Source organism: Sinocyclocheilus rhinocerous, unplaced genomic scaffold (genome assembly GCF_001515625.1).
Source record: "Sinocyclocheilus rhinocerous isolate Xijiao unplaced genomic scaffold, SAMN03320098_v1.1 scaffold1938, whole genome shotgun sequence".
NCBI classification, from domain to species: Eukaryota; Metazoa; Chordata; class Actinopteri; order Cypriniformes; family Cyprinidae; genus Sinocyclocheilus; species Sinocyclocheilus rhinocerous.
In genome coordinates this window covers 330926-353323 of record NW_015629065.1, presented here as the reverse complement: position 1 = coordinate 353323, position 22398 = coordinate 330926, and the positions used below count along the sequence as shown (strand labels likewise).

General features: G+C 38.9%; 1 protein-coding gene across 2 annotated transcripts in view; it reads right to left on the bottom strand.

The window, feature by feature from the left end:
• Nucleotides 1-2028: 2028 nt before the first annotated feature.
• igf1ra (insulin-like growth factor 1a receptor) overlaps nt 2029-22398 on the bottom strand; it is a 98653-nt gene continuing 78283 nt past the window's right edge. Inside the window, exons 4-20 of one of the 2 annotated variants that reach the window (XM_016550468.1) lie at nt 20355-20491; nt 18837-18981; nt 17415-17623; nt 14877-15003; nt 14518-14753; nt 14264-14431; nt 13910-14114; nt 6921-7198; nt 6555-6697; nt 6290-6455; nt 6036-6138; nt 5874-5944; nt 4998-5227; nt 4679-4786; nt 4249-4411; nt 4005-4134; nt 2029-2305 (exon numbers count right to left, since the gene is read on the bottom strand). In XM_016550468.1, coding sequence (XP_016405954.1) covers nt 2167-2305; nt 4005-4134; nt 4249-4411; nt 4679-4786; nt 4998-5227; nt 5874-5944; nt 6036-6138; nt 6290-6455; nt 6555-6697; nt 6921-7198; nt 13910-14114; nt 14264-14431; nt 14518-14753; nt 14877-15003; nt 17415-17623; nt 18837-18981; nt 20355-20491 — 2758 coding nt within the window. In that variant the 3' untranslated portion in view covers nt 2029-2166. The remainder of the gene's footprint in view (nt 2306-4004; nt 4135-4248; nt 4412-4678; nt 4787-4997; nt 5228-5873; nt 5945-6035; nt 6139-6289; nt 6456-6554; nt 6698-6920; nt 7199-13909; nt 14115-14263; nt 14432-14517; nt 14754-14876; nt 15004-17414; nt 17624-18836; nt 18982-20354; nt 20492-22398) is intronic. The other variant, XM_016550469.1, reaches the window with a different exon arrangement.

Below are 22398 nucleotides of genomic sequence, written 5' to 3'. Positions count from 1 at the left end.
CCCTTTTTTTTTCTTTTCAGAAAATGTACAAATCTCATTTTCATGAACAAATCTCATACTCATTGCACCACAGTGCAAACTAGCAATAATAATGTCTATAAAATCTCATAAACTCCGTGTTCAGACTAACAATCTCCACCCATCAACAGGTGGCAGTGTTCACTAGAGTTAGATCACACAGGAGTGTTGTGGAACAGACAACTTCTAGAACATTTTGTGGTCGTACACACTGAGAAGTGCACTAAGCCAGAACTGCTATCCTAAACACTCCACAGACTCATCCTAAGTGAACAGCTGAGAACACATGAAAAGCAAGAGCCAAAACAACACAAAAAAACAACAACATCAAAAAAAATCATAAAACCCATGATCATAACAGTTTGGTGTAGTACTGTCCCACCACATCTTGGTAAAACACACAAACAAGCTAAGAATAGCGTCAGCGCTCACTGGCACACTGAAATACATTTTAAGTGACCTCCAGCCACAGGTTCAGAGCAGAGCGGGGCGCCGTAGCCACACAACACAGAGGCCTTCTCGCAAGGACATTCCACAGTATCGGGTCAAATAACTGACGGAAAGTTAAACTTTTCTGTGGCGTCAACTTCTGAGATGTTCTCTCATAATAAAGGCAAGATTTTTGGAACCCAGGCCAGGCGATCGCGAGTAACCTGCCTGTTTGGCATTTGTTGGATCACAAATTCATAGCAGAGGCCATCTGTCGTTACTCACTGAAGTGAATTCAGTGAGTAACGAAATGTGATAAATCTTGCCCGCTGTCTGCGCTCACTATTGCTTTTCCAAAACCCATTGAGCTACCTTCCTGTCTACTGCCTCTATGGACGGCTGCCTTCTAAGGCAGCATCCTAACTGAAATAAAACCTCACAAGTTACTGATTTGGAGCGCTCTACAAAGCCAGCAACTCCGCAAATGGCGTTCAGCACAAGAGACTCAACTCAAAATTGATTCCAAAAGAGTTTGATGTTAGCACGTTGCTAAGCTAACAGAAAACAAACAAACAAAAAATAAACTAATACCTGCCTGCCATTTTATACATTTTTTTCCCCACTGAGCATTTCTAATAAAATGTTACATTATTACTGTTTTTACTGTATTTTCAGATAAAACATTTAAAAAATCTTCCTCAACATTTGAATGTTAGAGTCGGCATGACAAAAGCATGACTTTGATGTCTAGGTAGGGTGCTCACTAGGTTTTGGAACAAAGCTACTGACAGTCAGGGACAATTATGGAACAAAATTGAAATGTATTGAATCATTAAAATGATCTAATAACAGATGAATGATATACTATTTAAAAAGGAGCAAAACTGCTACAAATATGTCATTGTTGAACAGTTTTGAGATAAAAATGTCCAAATAGTGAGCACAACATTATGAGGAACGAACCCTTGCTTTGTTCAAGCAAGTGTTCAATGGATCTACAAGCTGTTTCTGAATCTCTGCCCTTGTATTTCAGCCAAATATTACTTAAATTCTCATGATATCATAAAAATGTGAGCGACATCCCGACTTCATGATGTTTAGCTGAGTGTAATGATGAGATGCAGATGACAAAGTATGAGCGTCTTTATAGCGCTAGTGTAGCACAGCATATGTTCAATCCTCCTCTCTCGTGCAATCAGGACATCTCATCGTAGCTGCCATGGAAACCGGGGGTTTGTGTTTCCATAACAGTTGAGACAAGAAAGAATGACTGAGGGAGAAAGGGGTCAGGAGAAACGGACGGACAGACCTCATGCCTCGCTACTGACATCAGCCCAGAAAAGGAGAACGGCAGACCGGATCAGTGACGCATGCAGACACGCTCCGAAGAAGATGTGAAGATAAGCACGAGAAGCTCTTAATAAAAAGTAGAGCAGCGTGGGTCACCGTTCCGGTCACCCCATGGGAACCACACATTCTCCCTTCTATGGACGGAGGCTCCCTGACAACATGATGTCACCTGTCTCCTTTTAACCCGTGACGCAAATGTCACCAGCCGTGCTTTCGCTTGGCCTGACGTTAGCAGCAGCATCTGGTGACATACTATGAACATTTTAGCGTGATATCGCATCCCTAAATAGACAAGAGCCGGTTAGAGGACAAAGGGTTAACATTGTAAAGCAGAGTGCCAAATTTGGGAGCAAAGTGCAGTTGGTGGACTCACAACATGTCGGGACAGTTGTCCGGTTTATCCAGAAGTCCTCCCTCCATGACGAAGCGCAGTACCTGTTCGTTGGACATACCCTGGTAGGGCTGCTCTGCTAAAGTGGCGATCTCCCATAAAACCACGCCGAATGACCTGAAGAAAGAGGAACTGGTTAAAATAACTTTGCAGGAGCAACACAAAGGCACTTACTGTAAATCACGCTAAATGTCACAAAACCCATTTGTCCGATTACGTCAGCAGCCGCACACATCAAGTAACTCAATCCAGTCGGACGAGGACAAAGAGGAAAGGAATGAGGCCATTTAAGGTCAAGAGATGCACGAAGAGCCGCTCTGAGACAATTGCTGTCCTGCGGAGCATCACTGAAAGGCTGCGGATGCATCAGTGTTTTTTTTTCTTTTTTTCTAGCCTGGAACAACAAAATGCTCATTTTCAAAACAGCGCGAAAGTCGCGAACACCACTGACCTGAACTTTTCTCTTTTAGTGTGGTGTTTTTGTTAGCCCTGTGTTCCTCATTAATGAAAATGAGTCCATATATTAGCCGGCGGCCGGTGAGAAAGTGCAGCAGCGGAGCAGAAAGTCGGCAAACCCCAAATAAAAACCACACAAAGAGCGTACTGTTGCCAGTCGTTATTCATTAGTTCTTGGAGGACAAATTTTCGACATTGGCCGAGGATCTGAGACAAAGCTCAACACCCTTTAAAACAGGACTGTTACAACAGTGACTTGCATCTAATTGGCTGCAACATCTGCGTGTTGAAAGACAAAACCGCATTAGAGCAGGACTTTTTCAGGGGAAGGAAACAAACAAAGACACCTAACGGCGAGGTTTATGGGAGTACGAGATGGGAGCTCGCGGTGGCTCTTTTCATCTCGGGGACTTCAAAAGTGGCAGATACGGACGGAGGGACAGGGAGGCGGGTCTGCGCTGGCACATCAACCCCATCATTACCAAACATCTGGAGGAGGTTAGGAGCGCACCGAGAGACAGAGCTGTGGGATGCTGGAGATTGGGAAACTGCAGAATTGGAAGAGTCTGTCTATGGCACCGTGACTCTGTTCTACTGAATCGCCGCTGCTGGGACTAAAGCTGTGGAGAGACAGTCTGTCTGAGACAAAGAGACAATGTGTTTGGGCACTATTAACTAATTAATTTAATAAAATAATTTTTTTAAAGAATAACTTAAGTTTGTTGTAATATTTTCTACATATTTATTTATTTTATGCAGGGTTTTATAAATGGATATATAAAACATTCCTTTATTTTATGAAAGGGGTTCCACAAAAGGTGAAATGGGGGACACTGACATCATTATGGCAAAAAAAAAAAAATCTGATCTATACCAATGTGGTAAATTTATTAATTTTATGCCAATGTTTATGGCCACTACAGAATTCCTACACTTCCGTTTACATTAAAGTAAAGAAGTATGTACTCATTACAGTTCAAAAGTTTGGGGTTTCCACAAAAATATTAAACAGCATGTTTTCAACATTGATAATAATAAGAAATATGAAAGAAGAAATGATCACCAAATCACCACATTAGAATTATTTTTGATATAATGTGACACTGAAAATTGAATTAATGACTGTGGAAAATTCAACAAATCTACTGTTTATTTGATCAAATAAATGCAGCCTTGACCATAAAAAACATTAACATTTTTTTTACTAATTTTTGACCGATAGGGTGTGTCCAAATGTTTGACCCGTATTGTACTTGCCAGCCCGAATCAATCCAAACACACATACACACTGCAGTAAAACAACAAAGTCTTGCATTTATGTGTGTGTGGAAAAACGTCAGAGAGAACAGGCGGCTCATACCAGACATCAGAATTTGTTGTGAACACTCCATCTTTCAAAGACTCCGGGGACATCCAGCGCACTGGCAACAGCCCTTTGCCTCCTTTGCGATAGTAATCAGTCTCGTAGATGTCCCTTGTCATGCCAAAGTCTAAACACATGAAGAGAGCAAACATGAAGGGTCACAGTCACACCTTTCAACCTATTGTTGTATCAAATAGATTCTTGAATATATGGATTTATGTGACGTGTATCACAGATTTACCTCCAATTTTAACTGTGAAGTCTTCAGCAACCATGCAATTTCTGGCAGCCAGGTCCCGATGGACAAACTTGTTGGCATTGAGGTATGCCATCCCGTCCGCTATCTCACCGGCCATCTGAATCATCTTCTTCAGCGGAGGCAAAGACTGGCTGCTAGAGCCCTGCTACATGGCAGAAAAAGAGCACAAAGGTTGCATTTAACACTTCTGCTTCTCTCTTTCTCTACTACAAACCCTTTCTGAACAGCTGTCTGAAATATCGAGTAGATTTAAAGAACTGTGAACATTAACTTAAAGGGGGCATGAGATGCTGGCCATAGATCTGAGCAGAAAAAATTAAGATAATAAGCGTAATTAAGTGTATTTTTAAACTAAAAAGCAGTGAGATAAATTATGGGATAAAAACCAGAGCAGACGGGATTGTTTCTGTACCTCTTTGGAACGGAGGGAACGCAAGTAGCTCTTCAGATCGCCCCGTGTCATCAGCTCCATTATAACTAGAGTGGGCTGTCCTTGTGAAACCACACCCAAAAGTCGCACCTAAACCAGGGTACAAAAAAAATGAAATTACACTGTGACACTATGAAAACACAGAGAAACTTGTGTCTGCACAATCTGTTTGAAAAGCATCGTTTTGCCATTTGTTTGGTGCTGCCAGAAATTATACACTTACATAAGTATCTTTAAGAATTTCAAAGTACGAGTTGTTGGCAAAACCAAATGCTGGATGAGATTTTTCCCTCGTTCTTACCACATGGTGACAGTTGAACTCCTTCATAACTGAAGCTTCGTTCAAGAACTCAATGCGTTCACGCATACTGGCGGATTCATTTACAGTCTTGATGGCCACTCTGGTCTCAGGTTCATCTTTGACGACGCCCTTTGCAATGCCCTCATACACCATACCAAACGAGCCCTGACCCAGCTCACGACACATGGTGATTTTCTCCCGAGCCACTTCCCATTCATCTGGTACATACACTGAGCACATTTGAACAGGCAGTGCAGAGTTACATACATGACAGTAGCAATGAAAAAAAATTATATTTCAATAATTCAATATTTTTTTAAACATCAAAACATTGTTAAAATGTATATACAATAGTGCTGTCAAACGATTAATCGCAATTAATCGCATCCAAAATAAAAGTTTTTGTTTACATAATATATGTGTGTATACTGTGTATATTTATTATGTATATATAAATACACACACATGCATGTACATATTTAAGAAAAATATGTTAAGTTTATACATTTAAAATATTTGTATATAATATCAATATAAATATATACATGGAAATATTTTCAAAATATATACTGTATGCGTGTGTATTTATATATACATAATAAATATACACAGTATACACACATATATTATGTAAACAAAAACTTTTATTTTGGATGCGATTAATCGCGATTAATCATTTGACAGCATTAATATAAAACAAATAATATATTGTGAAATATTTTTAAAATTTTTATTTTGTTTTTATTCTTCTTTTTCTTACCTTATTGAAAAACTTTTTTTTTCTTTCTTTCTTTTTTTTTCTTTTAAACAAACCATACCAGAAAACTGCAAAAATACTTAAGAAAATCAGTTAAACAAAGTTGAGATAATACTCACTTTCAAAGGGACTGAAGTATTCAGGGTTTACAGAAGCATATAGCACACCATTTCCTAACCTGTCACTATTCCTGAAAGGAAACGCATAAAAACACAATGAAAAACAGTACTGGACACTGGAAATTAAAATGAAGTCTATTTTTTACTAGATGGGACATCAACCTCTTTTTGGTGACAAAGATGACAACGGAGATCATTGCAGCGAGCAACACTAGCACTATAATAGGAATGATGATGGCCAGTAAGATGGCATTATCATAATTTCCTGTAAGAAAGAAGGACATTTGTACAGAATTAAGAACTAAATATGACATTAGACTGAAAGAGGCCTCTCTACATTTCCATTAAATAAGCTATTTTAAAGTTATCAGTACCTCCTAAAAATAAAATCATTGGTTTCTTATGGGCATTCTTACTTTTAGGGGGTGGCACATAGAAGGACACTGGTTCAGTCCACGACCCATTCCCAGCCAAAGATGTGGCTCTGACCCGGGCAGAATAATTTCCAGAGGGCAAATTGCTAAGCTGAGCTCCTCGCAGCACTCTGTACTGCTGCCGTGATACACACTCATGCTTCTCGGGCTGTAACACACACACACACACACATACACAGTAGGTTTGTGGCATTTGCTGCAGTTTTAACTATTTCTTAATGGTGTATGAGTTAGTTGTCGCACTAACCTCAGTTCCCAGACGATATTTGATCTCATACATGAGGATCAGTCCATTAGGGTGATGAGGTTCAGGCCACCGCAGCAGCACTGTTCCTTCTCCCTTCTCATCCCTCTCCTGAGTTACAGTGCCGGGAATATCATCCGCTTTGTCTGGGGAAGATCATAACTGTGCTTAAGGCCAGTGCTTTCTTACAGTAATTCAATAAGATTTCAATTGCATTATGGTTTTAATTGCTGTTAACATGACCAGGATAGCAAAATGAAAAAAAAAATCATGTTGTAGGCACAGTGGAAAATTACTGGAATTTTTATATTTCGCTGGCATGGATATGTAGTCACTTGTGCATGAGTTTGGTTTGTTGGTTTTGCTGACCTGCTGGTTTGGTTCTAGAGAACACAAAAGCTGCGGCACTGCAGCGGTGGATCTCGTAGTTACAGGCGTGGATGTCGATGCGGTACACGGTGAAGGGCTGCAGGTTGGATATCTCCATGAACTCTGTAAAGACTTTGTCCTCGGAGAAAGGGTACTCTTTCTCATGCAGCTTTGGGTCAGTGATGTTACTCTCCATTCCTGTGATGTTCCTGCTTGCACCTTGCAGCAGTGTGCCATTGGCCACTCCAAACAGGTCTCGCCGCTTCCTGTCTGGAGGTCTGAGAACATGAAAAAAAAAGTTAAATAGGAAGAGGAAAGGAGGAGAGGAGAGGAAGGAATAGGAAAAGCAGAGGAAATAGAAGGAGGAAAGAAAGAGAAGGGAAAGGAAAGGGGGGAAAATGACAGGAAAGAGAAATGGAAAGGACAGAGAAAATCAAATGACAGGAAATGGAAAATATTGGTAACAGAAAAAGGAAAGAGAATGGGAAATAAGGAAAGGACAGAAAAAGAAAATAGTAAAATAACAGTGATAAGGAAAAGGAAAGAGGAAAGGAAAAGGAAACAGAGTATTAAATGACAGTAAGAAAGGAAAGGAAAGGGAAAATCAATTGAAAGGGAATGGAAAATGATAGGAAACAGAAAGAAGGACATGGGAAAAGGAAATTAAACTGTGGAAATGAAAGAGTACAGAAAAGTGGAAAAGGAAATAGTAAATGAGCAAGTAAATAAAATTGGAAAGGTAAAGGGGAAAAGGACAGGAGTAGTAAATGACAATAAGAAAGGAAAGGAAAGGAAAGGAAAGGAAAGGAAAGGGAAAGAGGAAAGGGAAGGAAGTAGTAAATGACAATAAGAAAGGAAAGGAAACAGAAAAGGCAATGAGGAAAGAGAAAAGGGAAGGAAGTAGTAAATGACAATAAGAAAGGAAAGGAAAGCAGGAAAGACGAAAAGAAATGGAAGTAGTAAATGACAGCAAAAAAAAAAGTAAGAAAAGGAAATGAAGGTAAAAAGAAAAAAAGAGGTAAAGGAAATGAAGTAGTAAACGACAGTAAGAGATCATACAAAGATGTAGAGCAGTCAGCCAGTGTCAGCAGAGTCTGCACTGGTTTAAAAGCATACAAGCCAATTACTGTGCACAATTACTCTACAACACACACCACTTCCTTTAACGCGCAAGTCTAATTTTCTAATGTCCTACTAACAGGTCTCTTAGTAACACTGACTTGCATTACTCTACAACCTACAGAGCTCCTTTTTCTCTTCTGGATCTTATTAATCATTTAGCATCCTGAAACAACGGCTCTGTGTAGTTAATGCTGCTCAATGTGAAAGCACGCACGTGATGGAGATTTACCGCTGATTACAGAACCGGCTTTCTGACAAGATGCGCATTAAATATCGCATGCGATTTATCGTGCAGCCCTAGTATATACTTGCAAATGAAGCAATACACATACAACAAAAATTTCTGCAGATGAGAAAATGAAATGAGTAGGCATATTTGGAACCAATATCGAACATCCATAATAATGATATGACCAACTCTGGCTCTGACGGTAGAGACAGTGCATGAGGCGATAAGCAAACTAAGGCGCTGGCATCAGGTCAACCCTGCCGCCACTAAAGACATGCAAGTCAGCAGCAACCACAAGAGCTTACCAGACGCCAACGGACCCACTGCCACTTCACATATATGACTAGGGCAGTGTCACAGCCTTACCTAGAGCCACATTTAGGAGACACGTAACGATTTGCTCGCTCAGGATCTCTGTAAAAATTCAATAGTCAGACCAAACAATATCATCCACCGCAGATGGGAAAGACAGGATGGTTTGAGATGAACATGGGGAAACCCCAGTGTGCCAAACAAATACAAGAGAGGAAAGTGATATTGCCAGACACAAAGACTGACAGACAATAAGTGGAGACAGACAATACAAGTTTTCAGCTTTGTCTAAAACAGTTTGGGAATTATAACTAGTTATAGATTGATGTATTGAACACATAACAACTGATAACTGTGGCTTCTTGGCTGATTACCAGATTCCTTTTTTTGTCAGTTTCAAAATATACAGCTGATCGCATACATACCAAAAAAATAAATTCTTAAATAATTGTTCAAAAATATTACTATATTAAATATATTACTATAAATCTGAAATGTTATTTAAAAAATAAACCATACTTACAGTATATACACAGTCTACTGTGCAACTTTTCTGACATAAAATTAAAATAATTACTAAACTAAATATTTGTATCAGTATTGAAAAACATTGGTCATATTGGTTGGTGTGCTGTCTATAAACTCGGCCAGATTTGGTTCTGTTACATGATCCTGTTGTATGCGCAAACGTGAAAAGTGTTTTGCTCTAGAGACGCAATAGCAGGTATTTTTCCAGACTGACATAGCAACACAGGCAGAAAGGCTTGTTTGAATGTCCTATTTAACAGCCTTCAAGAAGTAGATTTACAAGCAATTACGAACTTTAACCACTGATGATTATGAAAGTTTAAACTTTACTATAAGCCTTATTCTGCCAGCTCAAATTAATCAACCGAGAAATGACAGTAATTTTTGCTTTTGTATATGTCTGCGAGTGGAAACTTTTAATAAAAGCCAACGTAGAACGGAAAGGAAAGGAAAGGAAAGGAAAGGAAAGGAAAGGAAAGGAAAGGAAAGGAAAGGAAAGGAAAGGAAAGGAAAGGAAAGGAAAGGAAAGGAAAGGAAAGGAAAGGAAAGGAAAGGAAAGGAAAGGAAAGGAAAGGAAAGGGAAAGAGGAAAGGGAAGGAAGTAGTAAATGACAATAAGAAAGGAAAGGAAACAGAAAAGGCAATGAGGAAAGAGAAAAGGGAAGGAAGTAGTAAATGACAATAAGAAAGGAAAGGAAACAGAAAAGGCAATGAGGAAAGAGAAAAGGGAAGGAAGTAGAAAATGACAATAAGAAAGGAAAGGAAAGCAGGAAAGACGAAAAGAAATGGAAGTAGTAAATGACAGCAAAAAAAAAAATAAGAAAAGGAAATGAAGGTAAAAAGAAAAAAAGAGGTAAAGGAAATGAAGTAGTAAACGACAGTAAGAGATCATACAAAGATGTAGAGCAGTCAGCCAGTGTCAGCAGAGTCTGCACTGGTTTAAAAGCATACAAGCCAATTACTGTGCACAATTACTCTACAACACACACCACTTCCTTTAACGCGCAAGTCTAATTTTCTAATGTCCTACTAACAGGTCTCTTAGTAACACTGACTTGCATTACTCTACAACCTACAGAGCTCCTTTTTCTCTTCTGGATCTTATTAATCATTTAGCATCCTGAATGATGAGATCTTTTAAATCCTTATGAGTGTTATACATTCAGCTGGGCTGGGACTGATCGCTCATAGAAAATTGCTAGTTTTTAAAAGAAATTATAAATGGTATCCAAGAACTATCTACCCTGACCCGTGCTTCTCATTCTGACTCTTCTTTCTGTCCAGGTACTGTATAAAACCATTGTGTATTCATGAAACATTTATCATTGCTTACTATAAGTCTGCGAGTGGAAACTTTTAATAAAAGCCAACGTAGAACGCTGTAGGGAGGAACAATCAAATCAACTCTAACCACATTCCATGTCACTTCCATTGAACGGCGCTCTGTGATTTATGAGGGGGGATTTTGGAAGCAACTGGACACTATTTAACACTTACTAACTAGGGATTCAGATCCCCTTGAAGGTGTTTACTGTGGAAGATCAAATCATATTGTCACTTGAGCATCACATCAACACCTCTACTCATCAAGCACAAAGAAAACCCATGAAGTACTACATTCATACTACTGTATTAAATCCTTTTTTGGAACCTTTAACTCAGACTCAAATACGGTCAGGATCTGCCTTATGTCTACAGCCATAAACATTGATGTTAACCTAAATGCTTCTGGCACTGACTGCTGACTAGGAAAAGGTCAGGCTTGCATCAAGAACTTGGACGCACAGGGAGGAAGGAAGATTTTACACATGCAAACCTCAGAAGAAAGGCCTAACAGCAGGTGTTGACAACACTGACAGCAGCACATCCAGTCTTCCTTTTCCCAGGCAGGAAGACTTACGTGTCATTGATGCATAGGCAACACCTCACTCACGTCCCCTGGCAGAAAGTAAAGTCTTCGCTTAGGAATGACTTGGACTCCCATTACAGGGCCCAAAAAGCTGATCAGCTGTGTGGGAGTTTGAAAGAGAAGACAGCGCATCCACACCTCCTCTCGAAAGGGATCTTACTTTGGAATTCATTAACATTCCACATAGGTTTGCTGTACATTTCCTGGGAGCCGGACACGCCAAAGCAAACAAAGAACGCATCTGAGGAAGGAGGGAGAGAGAGAGCGGGTGAGAGGAAGAGAAAGGGGAGACGACCGTTGAATGGAAAAACATATCCGCTACATTCAAGCCTTTAGCATCTCTAGTTTTTCTCAGACTCGAACGGTTATGTCTCAAACATCGATAATGAGGTCTACTCAGTGGGGACAGAGATGGGCAAATCTGTCGCCCTAACTTCCAAACCAAACGCAGCGAGGGGGCTGGGGTTGTTGGGTCAAGATGGAAATAAGTCATCAGTGATGGAGAAAAGGGCTTCCTGAGCATCCGGCTACTAAGGGAAAGCATATTTACATTTAGAAAGTCTGTTTTCCATCGATTAGAGATGGAGAGACGGGTGCATCACGTTGTCCCTAAGTGAACCGCAAACCATTACCTTGATGAAAATGGGGCTCCAAAAGCAGAAGTTTGGGAAAGCTAAGTGGTAGAAGATGTTTGGCGACATCGATTTGTGCATCAATACTCATGACTCAAAACCCCGGCCCACCCCAAAACGCACACACACTCACAACCAAATAAACAACCCACAAAAAAGCCTGATTGCAGATGTCCTGAACGAACCCTCGGAAAGTCTAGAAGCATGTGTGTCTGAGTAAACCTGAACCGGTTCCTGTGTGCCGTTCTTCTCCCACATGAGACGAGAAAACATCCGATGCCACAAGCAAGGTAAACGGATAACACAATGCAGACGTCACTCCTCGTTTCAGCAAACAAAAGCCTAACATGGAGCGAGCCCTCAGCCCGCGGCTGCTTTCCAGTCTCATTAATCCAGTCTGTGTCTGTTTGTGCATCCCAAATTACAGCCTGCTGAAGTCTTAATATGCAACCGCCACCGTCGCCCCAGCAACAAACATCGTGGCCGCACAGGCCTGGAGTTCGTACCTTCCCCCCGCGCCATCTGATTCCGCTCCAGCCTCCGCTGCTGGCACCTACCCCTTTCCAAAACCTCATGTTCTGATCTTGTCAGCCCCATGTCGAAATAATTAGGCCTCGGTCTGGACCTCCAAAATTCTGGTTTTGATTCTATGAAATCAAGCCGCCTCAAGACTATAAGCTCAGACCCACTTTGATAATCGCTCTCCAGGAAGACTGAAGAAATTAAGGTCTTCAGACCACTGTTGTAAACTGTGGCAGAAAGTGCTGGGAGTATCCCAGTCTCTGTTCCTACCGAGGGTCCACCTAACCTTTCCAGTACGCTAGAGAGGTAGTTTTCCATCAGGACCTAGAATTCACATTGGGCATCAACTGGCAAGCCAACGTTGTACCAAAATGGTTTGTCATACAAAAGTCGACAAAAAATGTATTGAAAGAAGAATTCTAAGTTTAATACAAGTTCAAATGACATCACTTGTGCTAATGTGTTACCAAAAAAATTAATTCAACTCTTAATTTCTCGTGAACGTGCATCGAAGACTGACACGGAAGAGAAGAAATGGTTGAATAAAGTCCCTATTTGTGTTTCCTTTGTGCACAAAAAGTATTATCGTAGCTTCATAAAATTAAGGTTGAACCACTGATGTCACATGCAGGGGCGCCGCTAGCAATTTTGGGCCCTATGAAAGAATATGAGGTTGGGCCCCCTACCGCACCAAACATACACTATATTGCCCAAAGTATTGGGACCCCGCCGCCCCTTCTAATGAACAGGTTTGACTACTTTAGTCATTTCCACGAGTACAAATCTTAAAGGGATTATTCTAGGGAATTGTGTGCTTCTAATTTTATACCAATGGTTTGAACAGGACTCTTTTCTATTCTAACACAACAATGCCTCTTTGTATAAGGCAAGGTAAAAAAAAAAAAAAGATTGATTCAGTCAGTGTGGAAGAACTTGACTGGTCTGCATAAAGCCAAGTCCTAATCCCAGCTGAACACCTCTGGTGTGACTTTAAATGCAGACCTTGAGCCAAAAACTCATCACCAAACTCACCCACAGACATTCATAGGTTCATTTTGAGGTATTAGCAAAATAACAAAGATAATGCTTTTCACGGAATTTACGTAATTACCCATTATACATTGTGATATAGCCTGGTTCGTTGGTCCGTTAGATCGGATTGCTTTCTCACTACAACCGAACCGCTCCAGAGTTCGTTTTCAATCGAGCCAAGACCACCTCGTTCAGGCGATCTCGGACCGATTGTTTTGGCGCGGATCCGAGCGCGATTGCCGTGTTCACATATGGCCAAACGAACCCTAAGGGGGGAAACACGCCAGGTTCCGAAACAACGGGCCAGGTGTGAAAGCACCCTAACACTATATTAACACTAAAATATTGTTAACATGCATACGTCCTATGGCTATATGTTTGAAACACAGTATTAAAACATTTACAGATTGACCCTGATTTCACTTACATTGTAAGTGCTTCACTGTAACCTAGATTTGAAAATGTTGAAAATTTGTGTTGTAATACTTTGCCACAAGTGATGTTGATTGTACTGTTGATTGTACTTGTACTGAACCTAAAATGTTCTTTTTTCAAAATCAAATCATTCAAACATTTAAACCGGGCTTAGGCACTTGGGCTGTAGAAATGTTTTCAAATAGCAGGAGATGCAAGAGTCCACTAAACCAAACAGACCTGCGTCACACTAAGAGCTTCAGAAAGTGCCATCAGTGCATGTGTCATACCTAGGTGTGAAGATGGAGTTGTGCAGGAAGTTCTCGAAGACTTTTCGATAAGATCTGTCTTCAGCTTCCGCCTTTAGGTCCTCCTTGGTTTTTGGGCAGGGGCAGCAGCCCTTCTCACCCCCACCAACATCTGATTTGGTGGGCTTTGTTTCGCCTTCCATGTCCGACAAAGCCGTGGCTGAGATGCGGATGGGAATTTTTAGCTCTGTAGTCCAAAACAATGACACAGACTGAGCTGATTGAGCAACAACAACACAAGCTTCACACATTTTGTAAATATAGTTATTGTACATTTCTCTGGAATACCTGAAGGTTAGTGGAGGTGATGAGGGTACATTAATGGTGCACACTTACCTTTAGAGCAGTAGTTATGCTGGTAGAGTTCATGGTCTTCTGTCTGCTGCTGCCAGCGGAGCAGGTACAAGGTTTTGTTTCCATTGGGAGAGATGGGAGGAGACCACTTCACCATCAGGGACGAGGAGGAGTTGGCATATGCGCGGGCATCGAGGGGCATTGACGGCGCTGTGGAATTGCAAGAGATTAGTTGGCGTAATAAGTCTAATTGTAGATTGGGTACTGGATATTGGAGGGATAGTGGTGATGCCCACCTGATGCATTGGTGCGGATATAGACCACCTCACTCTTAGCCCCCAGAATGTGCTTGTCCTCTACAACCAGGGTGACGGCTTTCACAAAGATGGCATATTGTGTCCAGGGTTTAAGAGAAGACAACAATACTCCTGGGTCTGAAGATTTGTCCTGAGGAAGGTCTACATCCACCATGTTCCAGCTATTTGAGCCACATCCATCTTGTCCGTCAAATTCTGTTATGTTCTGGAATGGTCTACATCGAGACAACAGCGCACAAATGCACATTTATATAATGCTTTATCACAACCCTCAAGCTGCTAATAAACGATGTAAATAATATGTCTATAATAGTAACTTCTGGCAGTCTGATACTTACGCCTCCTTGTAATACACAATGAAGCTGATGAGGTCTCTGTAGTCAGGCGGTCGATATCGCTCCCAAGTGAGCTTTATCCGAGTACTCTGAGTGTGGTTGGATTTGAACTTTAGAATATAACTCTCACCTAGAAGAGGGGTCATAAGAGAGATTTAACTAAAAGCACCCATAAGAGTTCTTCAACTTGAATGTAAGACTGTGCCATGGCCTTTCCATCTTTCATGAGCTTCTAGGAATCAGAGTGGTATTAGAAAAGGCACTTCTGTTAATGTCTCACCAGTCTAGAGTCAGAGCAATTATGTTCTGAGGAAAAAATATGAATAAGCCATCGTCATTGTTCTTCGAAGCAAATTCGCTCTGTACAGAAATCTGTCAAACACATAATAGAGCAGGTACAGAAGAACAACTGGGACACCTTGTGATCAAAATGCATTTTAAGAGTCTTGAGTGATGTCTTTGTAGAAACATAATACTGTCGTCTACCAACCTGTTCTCACTTACAAATGCCACTGCATTATATAACAGAATATCAAACCAATAAAATGTATTTACAAGAAAAACTGCACAAGCAAACTTTCCCTTTTTTAAAACCTTTCAGTTTTTCAGGTTTCAAACTATAGTTATACTGTTTAAAATGTATTTGGACGCTTTCTTAGAACTGACTCCATACATCTATTAAAAATTCTCTAGAGACCAGTAGGTTAAAAGTAATTGCAAAAATGGCTCAGTTTTAAGTTACGTCTGAGAAAAGCTCTAGCACTGTGTTTGCAGAGGCCACTTGAATTTATATTTTGTTATTAATGCAATATATATTTTAAGAGTCAAATAATGTCAATTTAAAAACAATATTATATTGGAATAATTATCCTGATACGTATGTATATATCTCATTACATATGTATCTAAATACACTGAACAAAATTATAAACGCAACACTTTTGTTTTTGCCCCCATTTTTCATGAGCTGAACTCAAAGATCTAAGACTTTTTCTATGTACACAAAAGGCCTATTTCTCTCAAATATTGTTCACATATCTTTGGTTATGCAAACCGATTGTTGCAGTAGCTGTCCGGGTGGCTGGTCTCAGACGATCTTGGAGGTGAAGATGCTGGATGTGGAGGTCCTGGGCTGGTGTGGTTACACGTGGTCTGCGGTTGTGAGGCCGGTTGGATGTACTGCCAAATTCTCTGAAACGCCTTTGGAGACGGCTTATGGTAGAGAAATTAACATTCTATTCACGGGCAACAGCTCTGGTGGACATTCCTGCAGTCAGCTCGTCAATTGCACGCTCCCTCATAACTTGCGACATCTGTGGCATTGTGCTGTGATAAAACTGCACATTTTATAGTGGCCTTTTATTGTGGCCAGCCTAAGGCACACCTGTGCAATAATCATTCTGTCTAATCAGCATCTTGATATGCCTCACCTGTGAGGTGGATGGATTATCTTGGCAAAGGAGAAGTGCTCACTAACACAGATTTAGACAGATTTGTGAACAATATTTGAGAGAAATAGGCCTTTTGTGTACATAGGAAAAGTCTTAGATCTTTGAGTTCAGCTCATGAAAAATGGGGGCAAAAACAAAAGTGTTGCGTTTATAATTTTGTTCAGTGTATATGAATATTTGAACAGAACATTTTAAACTTTTTCCTTTGGGTGATGTGAGTCCTGTGAATTATCTTGTAGTGTATTAGTTGTAAATTTGTATTGCTAGTCATGGAAAAGGTATTATTACAAATTTCCTTTTAGAGGTCGGGATTGGGGGAGAAAGCCAAATCATTTTCCCAGTTGGCCATTGGTAGTGCTACTGTTGAATCCGTATTGGATATACATTTATGAAGTTTAGATATTAGTGTAGTGATGTCATTAGTTATATTAATCTTGGATTTAACTATGGATTTTATTTGTTGATATTGGAGAAACTGTTCTCCCCAAAGGCCGTATTTCTATACTAGTGAGTTAAATGGTATAAATAAGAGTTGTGAATAAAAATGTCCAATTACTTTGTCAAATGCTTTTTCAGCATCTAATGATACAATCACGATTTTGGTATGTTTTTGTTTTGGCAAAACTAATTAAACTGAATAATCTATGGGTGTTATCTGAAGCATTTCTGTGTTTGATAAAACCTGTATGATCATGGTGGATTAACATCGGATAAATGTTTCTATCCTAGTAGCTAGAGCTTTGGTAATGATTATTACATTTGTATTTATCTACGAGAGAGGGCGGTAACTAGTGGGATAAACTTGGTCTTTGTTTGGATGTAGTTATTATTTCTGTGACTACTATATGAAATAACAGAAATAAAATTAGCCAGAAGTGTTTAGAGAATTCGTCTGGGAGTTTATCAGGTCTGGGTGATTTGTTGTTTGGTATTTTTATCTAATACTTTATGGAGTTCATCAGGAGTAAGTGGGGCATCTAGTGCATGCCTATTCAATTGATATAGTTCGTAGTTTTACTTCTTTTAAAAAATCTGCAAATTTTGCTGAAGGCAGTGGCAGAGTATCACAGGAAACACTTCATCTACTCACAGCTTGCTCGTTCTCCATTGCTACGAGCATCGTCCTCTTCCATCTTTTCCTTAACACCGGTCTTCTCCCACATTTTCTGGATCTCAGACATGCAAAGCTTGGGATTGAAGCGGAAGAACAATTTCCCAGCTCTAATGGTCAGATTGTGCTGACTCCAGTCCCACAGATACTGCAAGTTCTGGTTGTCGACTGCAGAGAATGCATACGACCTGTAATAGGAAAACACACATACCCAAACAACGAAGTATTAAACACTACATTTCTTATCTTTAATGTAAGAAAAATCTAACCAAAGAAAGGAATGACGATGATCAGATCTATACACATGACGAATGCGATATGTGTGAAAACAACAACTGAAGCGTGTGCACAGATTGTGTTTCATTAAAGCACGCATGGCTCAGAAGAGGGTTAGGATGACTTCTGCAGCTGCACCCGACTGAGTTGCACTGAACACCTCAGGAACGTGGAGAATGTCTGAGCTGCTTACAAGCATTCCTCAAGATGAAACTCAATCCTAGTGAGATCACAACAAAAAAGTTCCCACAGCCTCCCTCTGACATCCTCCATAAAACACTGACACCATGTGAGGAAAAATGAGTCAGATAGCAGATAGTGATTAATAGAAAAAGTGTGTGTGTGTGAAATCACTTCTTGTATACTTCTGTGCATATACATATATTAGCTGAATCTCTCGACTTCAGCTTTACGACCCTGAGCTGTACATTACATTAAAGCTGACATTTTATTACTTTCAGCCATTCCTATGGAAACCTTTGAAGAAATATGTTACAATCGGAGGACTGTGAAGGACACAGAGTCCTGCACGCAATACTCATGTTCTTCTTTTTGTTTCAGACATGAGACTATGTTGCAACGTGACTACCATGCTGGAGTTTTAGAACATGATCGCTTCTGATCATCTTTGAACAGCAACAAATCATAATATTAGAATGATTTTTTTAAGGATCATGCGACTTTGAAAACTGGAATAATGGTTGCTGAAAATTCAGCTTTGCCATCACAGAAACAAATTACATTTTAAAATATAATAAAATAGAAAGTTATTTTAATTGTAATAATATTTAACAATATATATATATATATTTTTGATTAAATAAACAGAGCTTTAATGAGTTTTTTTTTTTTTTTTTTTTTTTTTTACAGGAATCAGTCATATATTTTTCCCTCATCTGATGAGGAAACTTTAAGCTGAAATTATCTCCACATAAGTGGAATCAGGCTGTTATACCATTTAAGACGACACAAATGATTCTAACAGTTCTAAGCAGGCCAACAAATAACTGGTGTTCAATGAGACGTATAGCATGCATACAGCACCTGTTTTGCAGGCTAATTCTGTTCTGTACACAATCAAACATCGAAATACCATGACAATCGTTATGTGCTTTAAAGTCTTACTGCTCTGTGAACTCTTCTCCATGAATGTATCGCAGGCTCTTGAGGAAGGACAGAGAGCCCAGAGTGTGAGAGTGTTTGATCTTTACATATCCAGTCACTGTCTGGATCAGGCCCATGAAACTCTCCAGCTCTGATGCAATGTTATCTGGGGAAACAGAGAGAGAGCGAGAGAGACAGTGTGAGAAGAGAGACAGACGGACAGAGAGAAAGAGATATGACACTGGAGCAACACAAACCAAATCCCACAGGACACACAGTGTCTGCACTAACTCATCACTTCATCAGTGTGAGTGATACATGTGCGGCAGCAACTGTCCCATATCAAACCACTAAGAGCTTTAGCAGCTCATACTAAAAAAATACATGAGCCTTATTGTGTCACACCAGGAAAAAACATGTCAGTTAATAAATGGTCCCCCCAGTGTTTGACCAATAATTTTCAGGACCCCAAATTTTCCCAAAGTGATTTTAATTTGTGCATCAGGTACCAGTCTTTGGAAAAACAGATATATATTTAGTGCACATTTTTTAAATAATTAACTGGATTTTATATTGTCATTATATTAAATGAAAACACATTTTAAAAAATATTTTCTGTAAAACAAGTATATTTTACACACTTTTCATTTCAACTTTCTTTAAATGTTCACACTAAATATTGTTCCAAAGCACTGTTAAAAAAATACTTTCAAGAGCTTAAAAATACTAATATTTTAAGTTAACATGTAAACTTTGAAACCAGTAAAAAAAATCTTTTCTCTCAAATTTAGTTTTTCAAAACTCAAAGAATATGTACCAATGACAAAATGTAACATGGTTTTTAGTGAAAACACAATTAAGTTTTATAATAATAAAAAAAAATAATCTAGCAAATTAAATATTTTAGAGCAGAGCACAAAGAATTACTATAAAAATTGACTAGACATGTATATATATTCTCTGACAGGTTTTCCATGACTGTGGGAACTCTGAATAATATATGTGACCCTCGACCACAAAACCAATAATAAGTAGCACGGCAATAGCCAAATAGCAATAGTCAACTATACATTGTATGGGTCACAATTATCGATTTTTCTTTAATGCCAAAAATCATTAGGATATGAAGTAAAAATCATGTTCCATAAAGATATTTTATAAATTTCCTACCGTAAATATATAAAAACTTAATTTTTGATTAGTAATATGCATTGGTAAGGAATTCATTTGGACAACTTTAAAGGTGATTTTCTCAATATTTAGATTTTTTGCACCCTCAGATTCCAGATTTTCAAATAGTTGTATCTCAGCCAAATATTGTCCTATCCTAACAAACCATACATCAATGGAAAGCATATTTTTAAAAAATTGACCCATATGACTGGTTTTGTGGTCCAGGGTCTCATATTTGTATAAAAATAGGGAGAGGCACAAATATTGATGCAATGGCTCAAGCTTGGGTCTGTCATTTGTCTAGAAATGAGAAACACCTTATCACTGCGGGTTGTGGGAGAGGAGGGTGAGAGCGAGGGTACTTACTGCCCCGTCGGATGTTGATGTGCAGGTTGCCTTTGATGACTGTGCAGCCCTGCAGGGACTGAGCAGCATCCACCGAGTCAATTGTTTTAGATTCGCAGACCTTATCGCACAGTCCGTCACATGCGCTACAAAACATACTGCAGGTGGGAGAGAGAGGCAGAAGAAGGGAGAGTGAGTGTCAAGGACAGATCACAGCCACACACACAGACTCCAAACAGGCAAACGCCAGTGAACCGTGACAGGATTATTGTGTCTCACCAAAACATGAAGCATATTTAAGGCCTGTTTTTGACAAATACAAGGTCACTGCTTTATGAGGTCTTTGTGCTTAACAGAGTCCTCGCCTGAACCCTGGGTTTTATGTGAAAGGAGGATCATTAAGTCAGCAGTGAGGCAAAACCAGGTCTGGTCAATTTACAAAACAGGCTCAACATGTAAAAAGTTACATGGAAAAGTAAATGAAGTGATTTTTCTGTTAATATTTTACTTGAAAAGTACAGGTGTCCAAGTAAAGTCCAAGGTGTTGTAATTACAGTCTCCTTTACCCAGTTTAAACACATATTTCACCTCAAGAAACGGTTTCCAGTATGGTTATGTGCCACCTGAAAGTAAACAGTCCTGAATTTTGAGATCATAAATCTCAATCTAAACCTTCAAATTAGCACATAAATCCTAATGGCAGCATAAATAACAGCTTTAGAACAATTAAGATGTTCATATGGTGTATAAAAGGGTTGTAGAAAGTGTACACAGGTTTGGCTTGGTGTTAATAATGGAGCCACTATCTACAGAGAACAGGCAGGGCGGCTGTTGTTTATGACCAATTCTGTGGTAACATTTCCCATTTTAGCTTTATGGATTTATAAATGAGAATTCAAGAGGAACATGTTAATCTAATCTCGCAAATCACGTTGCTAATGTGATGATATTGCACGGTTAGATCATTATCACAAAATAAACCCTGACGGCAGTTACACAAAAACATTTTACCACACAATGCTGTGATCAACCAGTCAGAATTAAGTATTCCGAAGGGCCATGTTTTGTTATTTTGTATCGTTCAAATGACTCACTAAATAAGTTAGAGTGGTTACTGAACTGACTCGCTTACTGAACCACAAGCCACTTCTGACTCGAAATGAACAAACAACTGTTATTTGTGACTGGTTCTCTATTTTGCGACATATTTAAAAAAAAAAATTTGCTAAACTTCTTGGTAATACATTTATTTTGAATGCCTTTTTTCACAATAACAGTGTTTAGTTTTACAAAACATTTTTAAAATAAACATTATTTTATTAATAAAAATATTAATCTGTATGACAAAATGAAGTTTTTATTTAGTATATAGTTAAGAATATATTATTTAGTATGCAGTAATGATAGCTTATTTTAGAGTTACATTTTTTATAATTAATATTTTGAATGAGCTTTTTTATTTTTTATATTTAATTTTAAATTGAAAGCTGTGGTAATTTTATTATGTGCTTTTGTCATTTTGATTAGTTTTTTGTATTTCTATTTATCATTAAATTAAGCTAAATAGAAGTTTATTTCAGTTTTAGTTTTTGTAATTGTAATACTTAAACTTATTTTATTTCAGTTAAATGTCAAATTCAAAATAATCATTTCTAATTTTAATTTATGTTTTTTAAATTTAAAATTTTCACCCAATATTTATATTTTATTTCAGCTTTATTTCAGTTAACCCTTTAGGCGCCAGGGATTTTTGGGAAAAATGCTGGATTTTGACATCAAGATTTCAAAAGCTTGTGGCTTGAAAGGGCTTAAAGATAGAGATCTACTGTAAATTCGAAAAATGTTGGGCATGACCGAAAGTTTATGTGGGGTGTAAATATACTCATCTAATTAGCATATTATGACGTCATCAGAGGCGGCCATCTTGAATTTCATAATATTCAGGAAATAGTAGATATTGAATTGATGTTTGAACTTATTTGCATGTTTTTTTATCCTCATTCCAAATGATCAGAAAAGAGGAAACCAACAATAAAACAGGAGAAAGTGCTAAATTATTACTATA